At 39.4% G+C, this 15,755-nt stretch overlaps 1 protein-coding gene across 1 annotated transcript; it reads right to left on the bottom strand.

The window, feature by feature from the left end:
- Window positions 1–1,132: 1,132 nt before the first annotated feature.
- Window positions 1,133–15,446, bottom strand: rb1cc1 (RB1-inducible coiled-coil 1). The gene is made up of 23 exons (XM_073490594.1): window positions 15,151–15,446; window positions 14,128–14,260; window positions 13,905–14,031; window positions 13,635–13,805; window positions 13,310–13,512; window positions 12,646–13,078; window positions 12,379–12,549; window positions 12,108–12,292; window positions 11,800–11,986; window positions 10,875–10,956; window positions 10,712–10,776; window positions 10,504–10,607; window positions 10,057–10,183; window positions 7,726–9,662; window positions 7,314–7,500; window positions 6,057–6,165; window positions 5,399–5,693; window positions 4,044–4,095; window positions 3,903–3,950; window positions 3,377–3,435; window positions 3,017–3,144; window positions 2,691–2,761; window positions 1,133–2,049 (listed from the first exon to the last, which is right to left on the bottom strand). Exons 2-23 carry the CDS (start codon window positions 14,196–14,198, stop codon window positions 1,972–1,974), a joined length of 4,890 nt encoding a protein of 1,629 aa, XP_073346695.1. The 5' UTR covers window positions 14,199–14,260; window positions 15,151–15,446; the 3' UTR covers window positions 1,133–1,971.
- Window positions 15,447–15,755: the final 309 nt, after the last annotated feature.

Below are 15,755 nucleotides of genomic sequence, written 5' to 3'. Positions count from 1 at the left end.
TTTTGTATTTCCTTGTAAAGCTCTTCTTTGACAAGTGCTACATAAAAAAAAGTCATTATTATTTATTCTAAAACATGCATGAGAGGTTTGCAGCAAAGTGTTTCACATATAATAAGTCTCAGTTGTTGTCATGTTGAATTAAATCACAAACTCCTGTTGAAATAAACACTGAAAAACAAAAACAGAGATTTCTACCACAATGTAAGTTACGACGCAAACGACTAAACAACAGCAAATTGTACGATACAGTACCGAAGATAAGTCGTCAAGTGTCTTAGAAAGAAGTTTGACAGCGAGTCAAAGGCAGTTTTAATGGAGGAACTAGCTAGAGACTACACATGGCAATGTTAAATCCCATTCAGCCTGATGAGAGTGACTCCCAGCAGCACTGAGCTCAGTGGGGGGTTGTAAACATTTACACTAAGAGCCTGTCCAGTGCACATGGCTGGTGCTTGCCAGCCACCTCGGTATCGAATGTTGTGTTGCATATTTTGTCATTCAGGCCTGTCCCGAAATTGTAGGAATCACACCATCAATTTATGAAGGAGCCATCCAAATGTGACAACAGGCTTATGCTAAATGGAGAAAATAGAGCTAAACATTGTTAAAACACCCCTAGACCCACATGGTAGAGAGTGCTCGGCGGAGAGCTGCTATGCTCCCCGCTGTGAACTGGGAAAGTGATGTTGGTGGGCTTCCTTCTCCATGAGGGCCGCATCGTTCTTGGGCCCCGATTTGAAGCCTTTTTGAAGTCTGTTTCCTGCAGCAGCGTGCCAACATTAATGTTTCCACAAAAGCAAAAACGCTAAATCAAATGAATACACTATACTGTGCTATTCCACGATGACTCTTGAATCCCAGAGAAAATTATAAAAAAAAGCATCATTAAAAGTCATTTTACTGTAAACGTACTAGAAGTCATGGATATTTTTTTGTTTGTTTATTTCATAATGAGCGATAAAGAAACGGTTGTTAGTGAATACAGAAATCTAAATTGTCTTGATATAGCAGATTAGTTTTGTCTGTGATATAGAAAAACTTATAGTGAGCGAGTGCAATAATGTGCTTTTGTTGGCGTCATATATAATTCTCAAATACAGAACAATAATTATCAATCATAAAAAGAGCAGAATATGTTTGGGATCAATCCTTTATTGTTTCAAAACTCTATCTTTTACAATACAGTCATTTATTGTTACATGTGTGTTTTGATGGGTAATGTACAATGTCTTCTGATAATGAAACACAGTCACAAAGTATTCCTTTCTACATATCAATAATCTATGATAGTGAGAAGTTTGTGCTGATATATTTACTTAGTTCTGACAGCTCAATTAAACTTCCCTTTTCAAATCAACAAAAGCATCGTTTTTTGAAAGTGCATTTCAAGGATTGCAAAGACGACTGCATCCATCAGTCAGCCATAATGTACATTTCAGTATTGACAGAGGGCCACACTGCTTTGTGAGTAACAAACAGCATTAACTACATTTTCCAACTACAACATTTATCTGGATAAGTAAATCAAAGAAAATATATCAATATGCATGCCATGAACATTCCTCCATAAACATTTATAATAAATGTATATTTTTTTTATTTAATTATGTTGATAATGACACAGTATTTTCCACAAAAGGACAAATGCTGATAATGAGAACTAATATTTAACATCCAAATTTTGTTCAATTTTACACACAGGTCAAATGGCATTATGCCACAGTGTATAGGGCCGTGCCCTAATAAAGTTAATAGCATTTGGTCCACAATAACAAATCTGGGTTTTAAAAAAAAAAAAAAAAAAATGTGGTAGCAGGTGGGATTTTGAACTGAAATTCAAAGTAGCATGATGATGATCCTAATTCTCTCCATTTTTAAGGTCTTTCGATTTTCAAGTTATGAATTATGATGTGAAGTTTCTGTTCAAAAATTAAGCAATATAAATATACATTTTAGCTCATTACTTGGCTATTATACTTTTCTGTTCCATGGAACAGCTTTCACTCTGTAGAACTTGGTTCCTAAAGGAACCTTGAACCTGTTCTGGGCCTGAACAAGACAAGAAAAAGAAAGTGTTGTTAGACAGAAAGAAAGTACTAAAAGGTGCATGAACAAATATAACAGCATTACTGACATGGATCAATGCAACACCAGGGTTTTCCCTGTTGTTATTATTATTATTATTATTGTTATTATTTTTATTATTATAAAGGCTTAAGTGCACCCGAAGTCAAAACTAACTAAATGACCTTTTCTCAGAGCGAATGGTTGAAGTTAGTCCTCAGTGGATTTCTTTAGCAAGTTTTAGCATTAAGCTTTTCATGTGTCGTTTATTTATTATTTGTTCTGGCTTTTCCAACTTTGTGTACACAGATAAAATAATGATCCAACATGATGTGAAATTGCTTCTTTTTTTTCCTTTATAGAGAACAAACTTTTCTTGGGGGAGGACACCCAACCCCCCGCCAAATTTGCCCTGTAGTCTTCCACAATCCCAGAGAAAACACCGGACACATCGAAAAATTAATCCAAACCCAGTGTGGAAATTGTCACTACAAATATTTATAAAAATATAAATATATCCATGACCACACTTCATTAATATTGTCATACCGATTCATAGATGTTAATCAAAACACAAGTTTAGAAAAAAGAAAAACACTTCAGAAGATTTTTTTTGGCTTTATTACCTTTTTTGCCTGGCAATATTCTTTCTCCATCACCTTTCCAAGCACCCACGGCCGTCTTGATGTCCCTGATGCTAAACAACAAAGCAAATCCACTTGTTTAACAAAATACTCATTGAACACCCAGTTAACCACAAATAAATGTTTATGTGTAAGTTACTTATAAAGCAAAGTCTTGCAAAAATTAAGCACAACACCTCATTTTTGGAGAACAAATGCACATACAGTGTCATTATTATAAACCCATTAATTAACAGCTATCCCTGATACATATTCATTTTATTAGTAAATTAAAAAACAAATGTTAACACTACAGTGGCGAAGCTGACCTGGTTTGAGGTCCAGTGCAGTGAGAGACTCTGAGTGGAGGAAGTAGAGGGTGGGACCCACTGTGAACAGCACGTAGTTGTCATGCCTTTCATCCAGGATGATCAGAACCAAATCGCCTACCTGGAAACTGAAGCACAAAAAAGAAAGTGGACATGCAGGTAAAAAGGATGATGGCACAGAGTTCTGCAAACTGCTAACAAAAAAGACAACACATTAATGGTAATTACACAATAATGTGTATAATTACACTGCATGTAATGGTGGTCAGAGTTTTAACTGAAAACAAAAAAAAAAAATGCTAAAAACCACATTAGAAAGTGCATGTTGAGGCCATGTGTTATTTTTTTTTATTCACTTACTCTCTGATGGCGATTTTGTCTGAATGCCGTGACGACACAGACGACATGCTTTGAGACATCTACAAAGAAAAGGATTAGGCCAACGTTACACATGTTACACTGAAGGAAAGACAATACTGGCTATAATGGCTACACATGACTTCTAACATTTTTCTTCATGGGGATATACAAGGTAAAGGCTCAGTAAATAGTATTAGCACTTTCACCTTATTTAAACAATTATACTGTTATCTTATTTCAGTTTTATCCTTCCTTGTTAATCAATCATCAGGGCTGATGAATAAATAATAAAAGATACAATAATTTCCAAACCATAAAAGTATATTTTAACACTTATATTACATTGCATGTTTTTGTTTCAAGCATGTAACTTCACTGATATTCATCCCTCTACAGCCTCTTCCTAAAAATTCATTTTTCTTCACTGAGCTCTTTTGGCCTCCTGGGTCGGGATTTTACTCTTTGATGCTACTGCCACCCAGTGGAGCAGGTGTTACATAGCCTACAGAGACGATAAAGAACTGACCAGTCTTTGACTGAGGCGCTTGTTTTCTTCTTCCTTCATGTGTAAAGTCTGAAACATATATTAGATTAATTAAACACATAGAGACATCCACAAACAATGTCTTGTGCTCTCAAATATAGTAGTTGCAGTGCGTCTATTTACCCTCTCGAGTAAGAGTATCCGCTGTTTCTCCTCTGACATCAGGATGTTATCACTGAGGAGAGAAAACATCACATTATTGATACATTTCCACTGAATGCATTCTGAAGACAGTAAAAATGATCCTCTTTAATAGCTAATAGTTTTTAATCTTAATGTTAATAAATGAAAAACTTACACTGTCTGATCCTAGCCTGCCGGCCTGCCTTCCACTGTCAAATGTCCTGTCTCTGCATCCATTCTCGGATTATTTTACACAACGATCTTTTGAAATCCTTCTTCATGAAAGTAAAGGCCTCTTTCTGTCAGTGACTGGCATCCAACTCCATGTCATCATAACAAAAGGCTCTATACTGTGTATAAATGCAGCCACCTTTAGGTCTGCTGTAAGTTTTCTATGGGTAAACTGTACATACCAAATGTGCAAAGCATATCAAATTACATAATAACATGAGTGGTAAAGGAAAATAAATAAACATATTCTTAAAAACTGTACAGCAATCTAAATAAGCTCATCTCCCAGTTATTCAACAGTAGAAGATCATGGCTATTTCATCACTGCTACCAAATAAACTGTGATGATGCAGAAATTATATTCTTTACCTCTGAATGAACTCAGTACGTTTGTAGTAATCTTTTTGAATTAGTTGTCGCTGTTGGTAGGTCAAGCAAAATGACAGACTGGAGAACAGCAGCATAATTACACAGGAAAGCTACACTGCACTAAAGATTAACAGTGCTGTAATTCAGTGACGTTAACCTTTGATTGTACAAGACATACATGTTTCCACTCATTACAGTCACCTGATTATTGTCTGGTTTCTGCAGGAAACTGATCTCATTATCATGTCACGGAAAAAGGAAAACTTGGTTAACCAGAGTTCCATCGCTGCTGCGTGATTTCCTGACTATGTACTGTAAACAGTATGTATGCAACAGATTTCTAAAGGGGAAGTGTATGTACATGACAAACAAAAGGAACTGGGGGAGTATAGCAGTAAGAGTAGCATGAAGAAATTTAAAGAGATGAAAACTGTATATAATTGCATTAAAGTGTTAAAATCTGAAAGCTATATCTAAATAACTCAAGTCTCTACAGCTGACCAACAGATAATTTGTATAATTGATAAGAATATTATCAGTAAGGCCTCCCCTTTACACCTATTGTCCTCTAAGTGAACTGAGAGTAAATGCATGAGGCCTTAATCTGGTTCTGGTAATGCATATAAATGTTTTTTACTTGAACCTGATTTCTTCCCAATAACCTTGTTTCTTGTGTGCATGTAAACTATATCAGACCACACAATACATCTCTAACTAATCAACAAAATCATGTTAATTGGTGAGAAGATGCTTACTGGACTGTCACCATGCTGGCCTCCACGGCTGAATCAACTTGTTCGTCTTCTCGAATGGCTGCCACAGAGGCCAGCCTGTCGGTTTCAGCCATGGACTCAGAGGAACAAGCCCCCGCAACAGGCAGAGCTCTACTAGCTGCTGCTCCAAGTTCTGGGAACTCCTGAGCTGAAGGGTTCGTAGTGAAGAAGGCAGAGGAGATGAGTGCAGTGCTGCGCAGACGGTTGAGCTCTTCTTCCAAGTGTTTCTTCTCCTGCATGACACTGGCTCGGTCCTCAGAGAGAGTTTCTATCAGAGCTGCAACAAGTTCAGATAAATGAGAAACACTGACGGACAAAACATGCCAACCTGTTAAACTTTAAAGAACGGTTCATCTTAAAAATGGAATTAAGCACGAGAGAAGAAGATAATTGTTGATATCTTATTAGGTATAATATTAACACGCTTATATTACCATGGTATGATATGCAATCTTTTAATATATATATATATATATATATATATATATATATATATATATATATATATATATATATATATATATATATATATATTTATGTCTTGATTAACTGTTTTAAATATACATAGCATGTTTCAAGACAAAATGTGCAACAACAGCTTCTTTCATTCAACATAATTATTACTCTCTACAGCACTCACCTTTGTCCTTGTCCTGCTGCTGGGTAACTTTCTGCAACTTGTCTGTGAGATCTTTGATGATCTGCTCTTTCTTCAGCTTCTCGCGTGTCAGAACAGTGTTGAAATTAGTCTAGAAACACACAAAAAAAAATCACCATTACCAGAGTTTTAACAAGCTCAACAGCAATTTTTTGATGACAATGGGGAATTTTAACCAAAGCACAAATGTTTAGAGAGGAAGTTCCAACTGTGCAGATCAGCTTGCAGCCATGGGAGTTACAGTTGTTTGGTTGATTTTTTACCAATCTGTTTGATTTTTTTTGCTTTGTTCTTTATCTGATCATTTCACCATGCATCATACCCGGGAACAAGAGACAAAAATGAAATGGAATTATGTTGGCTCAACTGTCATTTCAATTAATAGTAATCACAGCTCAATTATGTAATATTTTGTGCAAAACAAGTGTTTTACTAGCTCTAACTATGAGGGGTGGTGCAAGAGAGGGAGGTCCAATAACCACAACAGAGATTCAGAGAAATCTTTGCAATCAATAAGTGATAAAATACACAACTAATGGCCGTGTGAAGAGGAAAACAAAACACTTTATGCTGTGCCCTGGGGATCTTTTGGTATAAAGCGATTAGACAGACCATAAGTGGTGCCAGCACGGAAAAAAAAGGACGAATAAAAGAAAGAACATCCTGCTGATTTATGAGGCTTAACTTGAAATTGAATGTAATTGGCTGAAAGTGAGCGTCAATAATGATTAAAAATTAGAAAAGGTTTCACAAAGTAAGTCTCCCTGCTGTACTGCATTGCGTTACAAATCGGCACCGTTTAAAGTTGACTAGGCGGTGCTTCAATGTAGTTAGAAAATTACCACTGCACTCCATACACTCGGTTGCCAGTTTATTTTTTAAGTTCATCTATAAGTAATGGAGTCTAATACAACAGCCTGACAGTACACCCTACTCTAATGAAGGCTTGGAAAATGTTGATTGATCTTGAAAAACTTAAAAGGTGTTTCTGAATACTAACCTAATTGATGTAAATGGGACGGAAAGAATATTAATATCCCCGTCTACCTCTAAATGCTGAGGAGCTGAGCAGATCTCGATGCACTTGATGCAATCCGATAGCTGTATCTTATAAGTGCAATATATCATCAACTGTAGAAACAATCTACAAGGAGATTAGATAAAGGTTTGCTTCCTCTTCACTTAACAGCACAAGACATATTGTTTTTCCCACCTATTTACAGCCCCCCCAACACAAACCTGCTGCTCTGCAATTAATGATGTCTTGAGGTTCTGTATCTCCTCATTCTTCTTCTTCTCCAGGAGGTCCATCTGGGACTGCAGGGAGGCCCTCTCCTGCTGCAGCCGCTCTTGTAGTGCCGAGTCTAGAGACAAAGGTGCTCCAGCATCTGCACACCCCTCAGCGTGCAGCGACAACCCCTCCTCGCTGGAAGACATGGAAAAAAAAAACCTTGAATTCTGACCAAGAAGTAATGTTATCTGGTCATACAAGCACACACAAATACTAAAGGGATTCTCAATTAACAGTAGAATATATCGTTTGCTGATCTAACCTTATCTGTCATTGTATTATTCTAAATGCAAGCAGATGAAATGTATAAAACACGTTCGCTTATAACTTTAAAAACAAAAAACCAAAGCAAACATTTACCTTTTTGAGGATCGTCTCTCCTGAAGCTCATTCTCAAGTTGTCTAATTTTGTCTAACAGTCTCTTCTCCATCTCCTCCTTCTGCTGCTCTAACTCTTTAAAGGCATCTGGAGATACAACCTTAGAGGGCTCCTCTCTTTCTAAATCTTTCTCGGCTGCTTGCCTGTCCTGCTCTAGTTTTTTGGACAGCAGGTCATTTTCTGCCTGCAAATTGCTGACAACAGTCCTCAACTCTTGCTCCAGTTCATTGAAACTCCTCAACTGCTTTTCTTTTTCTTCACTCAGATCTGCTATTTGCTGGTCAACTTCCTGCTTAAGTTTCTGTTGCTGCTCTGCATGGTTCCTCTCAGCGTCCTGGGCTTGCTGCTGCAGGGAGGAGAGCTCGTTGCGCAACAAAATGGTCTCCTCATCGTGTCTGTCCACCAGCTCTGAGATGCAGTGGTCCTTCTCAATCCTCATGAGAGTCCTCAGCTCTGCTAGGTCCACTTCATACTCCTCATTTTTTACCTGAAGCTGTTTTTTGATACCTGCCAACTCTTCGCTAAGGACTTTGGTCTCAGCCTCTACCTGGGACTTCACAGCCTCAGCCTGTTGCATCTTGACCTCGTCAAATAACAGCCTCATCTCTTCTGTCTCCGACTCTTTGAGGGCGAGTTCAACCTCTAGCTTGCAGCGGAGCTCTGCGAGCTCAGTACTACGAGCCTCCAAGTCATTTATTTGTTTGTCCTTCTCTCTAAGCACATTGGCATGATGATCACCTGCCTCGCTTAACTTTGCACTATTTTCAGCAGCCAGGCGCTCCAGAGCCTCCTGGTTATCCTTGGTTAGGGTCTCCAGTTCTGCCTTGTGTTCCTGCTTCATTCGCTCCTCCAGCTCCTTTAAGTGGGTCTGCTCAACAACTTCCAACTCCTGCCGAATCTTCTGCTGGCTACGTTCAATCTCAAAGTGCAGATTCTCAAGCTGGCTGGTCAGAGAGTCTCTTGAAGCGGAGAGGGTCTTGATCTCCTCAGCTTGATCATTCACCATCTGCTCCAGGTTCTTGATCTTATCCTTCTGGTTACTCTCCGTTTCAACCCATTGCTCTTTCTCATTCTCAAGCTGAGTGAGTTCTTTCTCTTTGCGCTCCATAAGCCCCTCCAGCTCCAGCATCGCGCGTTGGACATCTCTCACAATATTCTGGTTTACTTGGTTTTCCTCCGTTAGTGTTTGAACATGCTTCTCAAGCTCTTGCCGAAGAGAGAGAAGCTCGCTTTGATGCTGCTCCTTCAGTTCCAGTTCATGGGTCTGGCGGATGTTATCCACAATGTTGCGCACCTCTGTGGTCATACTCCTCAAGACAAAGCCAAAGTCATGTTGTTCTTTTAATACCATGCCTCTTAAGTGACAGAGGTCATCCTTAACACTTCTCAAGTTGGAATGGGACTCCTCAGCAGCCGATCGGTACTTGTCGATAACTTGTTTCAGGACAGTTATCCTTGAGTTTTCCCTCTCTAGTATAGTGGTGTCCTGCATACGCTTGTTGTCAATAGCATTGATGACTGAAGAGTACAGCGACTCCACCATCATTTCAGGGCTAATTGGGTCACTGATGGGGTTCGGAGAGGTCAAGTTCTCTTCAATCACAAATTCATTAACAGCAGACATAAAGTCAGATTCAGGGCTCTCTGCTAGAGAATCCAAGTCAAGGGAGCCCTGCTGCAGGACTGGATCCATGTTTGGATGGCCAATGGTTTCAAAGTCAAATGTTTGTGCATCTATGCTGTCTGGGGATAAGTCCTCCAGAGGAGCTGGGACGGGAACATGTAAGGGCTGGCAGCTGGGTCCATGAAGGCTAAGTGATGGAGGGGTTTTGGAGGACATTGGTGTTGTGGTCCCAGGTATGCTCTCAGTCTGTGGGGTCAGCACAGTTGATCTGTGAGCGCTCCGACAATAAGATTCCTGCAAAAACAGAACAGATGAAGGGAGACGGAGAGAAGTGAAATACTTACATAAAAGCAAAATCATACAATGTATAACAGGGCTGCAACTTAAAAATTGTGATAGATACTCATCATAACTCCTCAGAGCCCAATATAAGCCTTTAATTTGCTACTTTTGTTCACTCAGTAGTCCCAAACCCCCAAAACTAAGAAGCAAATCCATATACTTAAAAGGTAAAACCAGCAAGTTTTATTTTACATTTTGCTTAAAAATTACTAAATTAATTAGCAAAATAGTTGGCAGTTAACTTTTTCAATCGATTAATCAACTAATTGTTTCAGCACCGATGTAGAACCTACTTATATACTTATTAATAACACAAATAAAAGGTTGTTAATGAAGCTGCTGTTACCCTTTGTTCACTTAGCAGGTCAGTAATAGTTTGAGACATCTCATCCACACTCTGTGCAGCTTGGACCAGCTGGTGAAGCGTCTCTACATGTCGATTTAAGGGCTCAAAGTCACACATTGTGGGGACCCTGTAGAAACAAAACAATCAATACAATTTTAGAAATAATTTAATAATTTACAGCTTTAACGTAACCTTAACAACAATCTGTGTATTTCATGTATAGTTTCGTGAACAGCTGTGCAACCCAGCCCTTCCTCACCAAACACACCCAGTATGATTTCACAGACTATAATTTCACTAAATTGCAGCGTTGATCTACATCGGTTTGACCGATTTTCTACTAGTTTTTAGAGACTCAGTGCAGAAGTTAGAATTTGTCCACTCTGGGTTAGAGAAATGTCAAGTTTATACTAAAAACAAGTTCAAAAACTGAGGACAGTGACTTACATTAGGAAAGGCTGCACCTCTAAAGGACAACAAGATTTCAAGTACTGCAGGTCCTCAACAGAGATGTCTGGAAGTTCATCATCAAACCTTCTGGGCTTTCGTGTCTATACGGATCATAGACAGAGCAAACAAAGAGGCAGCTTAGAAAACACTGGAAATAATGTACATGATAATAACAACTTGGTCAAAGTCTTAAATTCTAACTTACACAAAAGGATGTTGGAGGCCACGAATCAAGTCCTCTAAACAAACGATTTCTGAGGAAAGACTTCCCTGAAACAAAAGAAGTACAATAATCAAATCTTGATCTTGTGTTATTTTACAAGCACAACTCAAATGTCATCAGGTTAGAGTTTTCAAAGGGCACTTACTAAAGAGTTTCCCAAAGGATTCCCTTTTGAACTTCTCTGCCTCGTATAGTAGTTTGCCATCCTTCACAAGTGCATACGCCCACTGAAAAGAATAATTGTGAAGATTTTACAACAACAAATTCATAGTTATGTTTCTGAACATGTCCACTTTCAGGACCTTGTGGCGTTCCTAAGCATGTTTTTTAATGTTGCAGCTATACAGCAATTTTCTAATAAGAGTTTAAATGTCACAAAAGGAGATCAGTTAGTGTCATTCATGTTCAAATAGAAAAGGAAAGCAAAAATGTGCACACAGAAGTGGTTTCCTGTTGCATCAACTACAGTAAAAAAAAAGAAAAAAACAACAACAAAGAGACACAAACAAACCTAAAATCAGAGGACAGATATGAGCTTATTTCCCAGTCATAATAAGTTGAAGCATGATATACACACAGGAGCCTTCGGCAAAGATTCAAAGAGCTGATAAAGTCTTAGCCTCATGCTGATGCAATGGGAGTCGTCACCAATAGCAAAACTTCCAAACCACCTAGCGTTACACTCTTAGTCCTTCATGAGCCTCCTAAATAGGATGTTCCACATGAAAGAGCACTAAGACCAGTTCCACTTCCAGCAAAGACATGAGACTGCAATGCCAATGAAAAGCAGGCATTTTCCCCCAAAAGACAAAAAACAATGAAGGACTAAAAAAAGGCTTAAAAAGAACTTAATCGTCAAGCAACAGTAAACAACATAATAGGTCTGTTCTCTCTTCATCATAGCGGTAAAGTAAGAGAACATTTCCCAATTAGAGCAGAATATGTAAATTATGTCCTCGGCGCTAAATGAGCCCAAAAGCCAAAGACTCGTTGAGGCAAAAGAGCTCACCTCTTTGTATCTCCGTGTCTGGACACATGATTAGTGTCCAATAATGGGATTTAGCACTGACCTCTCTGTAGTGGCGCATAAACATTTTTCTCCTGACGACTTCCACCACTGCCAAGCAGTACATCTGGGGCACAGTGCTGAGGGCGTCCACCACCCTCACTCTCTCTATCAGCTCTGTCAGAAGTCTGAGCAGAGCCTGAAGCTTCTCGCCATCCTGGTCCGCATGAAGCATCACGTAGCAGCACCATCTAATGCAAAATCATGAGCACCGATGAAGTTACAAACACGATTCTTTTAAAACTTTTAAAAATCAGTAAGCCGACATAAAATAGAACAAGCTCAAAGAGAGGAAGTGGTTTTCAGTCTCACTTGAGTCGGACTTGAAGGTTGTTTGCGAGCTCTTGTTTGGCAGTGGTGCACTTCTTTTTGATGTCCAGCAGCTTCCTGTGGTTGTTCAGCATGATCATCAGCTGGTTGGTGTGACTCAGACACAAGTCAGGCAGAACAGATGTATCCTTCAGGTTTTCAGCCCGCTTCTGATTGGCCAAAAATCCCTGTAAGAGACGACATATCAGCATAACTCATTAAAAACAGAAGATAAACACAGCACGTTAAATTGTATTTATCTCTCTTTGCATACCTGAGCAAGTTCTTTCTGTTCGTTCACCAACTTCTTACAGCTTGCAATCATTTGGTCTAGAGCGTACAACCGGTCCTCAAGTCCCTTGATGGCTTTCATGTTTTGATTATCTAGCTTGGCAATAGTGTCACGACAATCTGTCAGGAAGGGCTGAATGATCCGTGGGTCGAGCTGAAAGAAACATTTCAGTGAGGAATTTTCCACCATAATACTTGGCTACACATCCACAACTCTATTGACACGTCTATTCATTCATCTGTGACTCACCCTATTGATGGAGTCAAAGCATTTCCTCACAACAGATTCCACATCATTGGGTCTGTCTTGCACATTGATCCAGTCTAATAGTGTGACATTGAAGCTGGACGGGTTGGCGAACTCTGGAGTGTCATCGTCGTCATCGTCGTCATCATCCAAAAGCGCAGCTCTCAGCCCACCACTGTCGGTCATTTCATTTGTTTCCTTGTCTCCAGCTGGTTCACATGTGGCCGTCCCCGGGGCCGAGAAGGAGGCTGATAACTTGGAGGGCCTCTTTGCACCAGCACCGCAGAGCACAGAGTCAGTGGATTTTTCTTCTTCTGTCCCATCTGAATCCTTTCCTGGGGTTGAGCTGGACTTCTCCATGCTCTCTCTGTAGCTGTGTCTTGTTAAACATTCCAGCAGAGGTATCCTGGCCATGACTGAAACTGCTGTCCCTAACCTGCGATCAGAACAACACGTGTATTAAGACATCAAGCTCATTTCCTTTTAGCAGAAAGATATTACTTGCATGTATTTACCACTAATTCAGATATTTGATTGAGCTACGATTGTGATTAAATCATTTTAAACTGTTATTATTTACCATTAGTACTTTTTTATTTCAAGTTCATAACTATTGGATAAGATAAGCACATTAAAAAAATACCATGTCCTCTGTTCCCACACTTACTTTGTAAGTTTAATCTTAATTTCTTCCAAGTCATTTTGATAATTTGCGTACGACGTGTCAAATTTCACGAGCAACTTCTGATAAGACAGAGTGCAGTCATCCAGATTAGCCATAATTGCAGCCCAGCCTTGGTGTTGAAGGTGTTCATCATGAACCAAACGTTCACAGAAAGAGCTAAGTTTGTTGGCAACTTCAAACATTTCCTGGAGAGGCAAAGAGAAAAGACAAACAAACAATGTCAGGGCAAGTTAGGAGCATTCCATAGTTAATTGATAGGTTAACATGATTTTATATTATACATGTCATTAAAAAGAAAGATAATTACCAGAGCAAGTTGTGTTCGCGAGGCAACAGTGTGAAAGACAGCTGGCATCAGTAGAGACTCCTCCACCTTAACCTGAATCTCACTCTCAATGGAGAAGGTGGTTTTGGGGATCGTTGGATCCCGGTCACACAAGATCATCTCTTTGTTGAACAGGAATATGGGGTTGGTTTCCTAAAGATCAACAGTAAGACATCAGTAAGAACATCACACACACAGCCTGTATACCCTCAAGGAAAATAAAAAGCTGATGAACAAATTGCATAAACTTACAGTGCCAGCACTGTAGCTGCAGACACGCCTCTCTGCAGCCATACATTCCCCTCCATTGACAACGAGGACTTGATGTTGAATTGCAATCTTGTATTTGGCTTGGATGGCATGTTTAAGCTCCAGTACACTAAAGACAAAGGGACGAATATATTTAGGTCACCACAGTCAAGATGTACTCACCACTATTTCTGACAATAAAATTGGTAAAATGCCAGTTTCTTACGTTTGGACAGCAAGATCAGTGTCAAATGTCAATGTGCTGCCATTGTTGACCTGGAACACATACAACTTCATGTTGAATCTCCCAGAGTTCTCGGCACTCGCCTGTCTTGCTCATTTAGTCATTCAAGGCCGACCTGTGGAGAGAAAAAAAACACAGACGTACATGAGATCGCTGATAATCTAACTTTTTATGAAGTTTTAATTTTGAATCAGTAAATACGTACTGGTGAGAGATGAGAGATTAACTCAAAAAAGACCAACATGACATGAACTCCTTCCACAGGAACCTGTAAAACCTTTGTTGTCTACTGAGTGACCTTAAGCTGAGTCACGCTGTGGTCGGTTACAGGTTACTGTCAAGTGTTAAATATGTAAGAAGTCATCTAATATGTTTGTCTGATGTAACACAAAGACAAACTTTCAGAAGTGCCTGAAGAAGTAGACAGCTCACATTTGTTGATGTGTTTCTGTAAAGTGGCGAGCCAGAAGGCTGCACCAGTGATATGACAAGCTACAGATATTAAAAAATAGAGTCGGCAAGAACAAACCACTGATTGTTGAGTGTTGTTAGCGTGACAATATAAAACACCTTACCTGCTAAGTTGCTATCACATACTACGCGAATGTCGGTTTGCTAATCACCGTCAATAGCAGTTTGCACGTCTGTGGGCCTCCTATCCTTCAGGGTTACCCGAGAGCAAATGTTTATGTTCACCGTTTTGTTTAGGAGAACACTTACTCAGTGTTAGAGGCCTCCAGTTTATCTTGGGTACAGTGCCAAACAAGGGGGCCACCGGCAGCAGCTAGCGCGCTAGCTGGTCAATAATAACTCGCTGACTGCGCTAACTAGCTATTAGCTAACACAGCTGTCAGGCTAGCGCAGGACAGCTATTTCTAACGTCGATGAATTTGACAAATGTAACAGAATTCCGCAAAACGACCCACATAATCTGCTCAGACGTATATTGGTGTAAGAATGACATCACACACTGAATTAATTAAATAAATGATGTTGTTTCCTTACCTCACTTTGCTCGCATCTCCCCGTTCTTGTCTCCACCTCGTCTGGGCGAGTTGGCTAGCTATAAAGCTAGCAACTGAGCTAGCTAGCTAACCTGTTTTAGCTTGGCATACATATAGCTAGCTTAGCGAGCCACTTAGCTAACGTTAGCTAGACTAAACTAGACTAGAATAAGTGACAACCATGGTTAGTTACACAGATTAACCATACTGCTGCTCTAGAAATGTCTAATTTGGCAAACTACGGCCGAGAAGGTGTAACGCACGAACAAAATCACAAGTTGTTTATCTCAGGTAGCTAACTACGCTAACACCCTCTCAGTAGCTCTGTCTGTTTTGTTGTTGTCATCTGCTAATGTGCGGTCCGTGGACGATTCGTTCAACAGTGACCCGATGAAAGCTAGCATAACACAGCTGTCTTGTGAGCTGGGGTCAATTTACTTTATTATATATTTTAGTTACGTTAAGTTATGAGCTGTGCGTTGTATTCTAAATTTGTACACATATTAATAGCCTAAAAGCTACAAGTCTATTTTTTTTAATTTTTTTTTAACATTTGAATGTAGTCGATAGAAATAATTTATTACGCTTTTATTTTTCTGCTTCATT

Source organism: Pagrus major, chromosome 21 (assembly GCF_040436345.1).
Source record: "Pagrus major chromosome 21, Pma_NU_1.0".
In the NCBI taxonomy this organism is placed as follows: Eukaryota; Metazoa; Chordata; class Actinopteri; order Spariformes; family Sparidae; genus Pagrus; species Pagrus major.
Note: the sequence above shows the minus strand (reverse complement) of the source record. Positions and strands in the feature narration are given on the sequence as shown.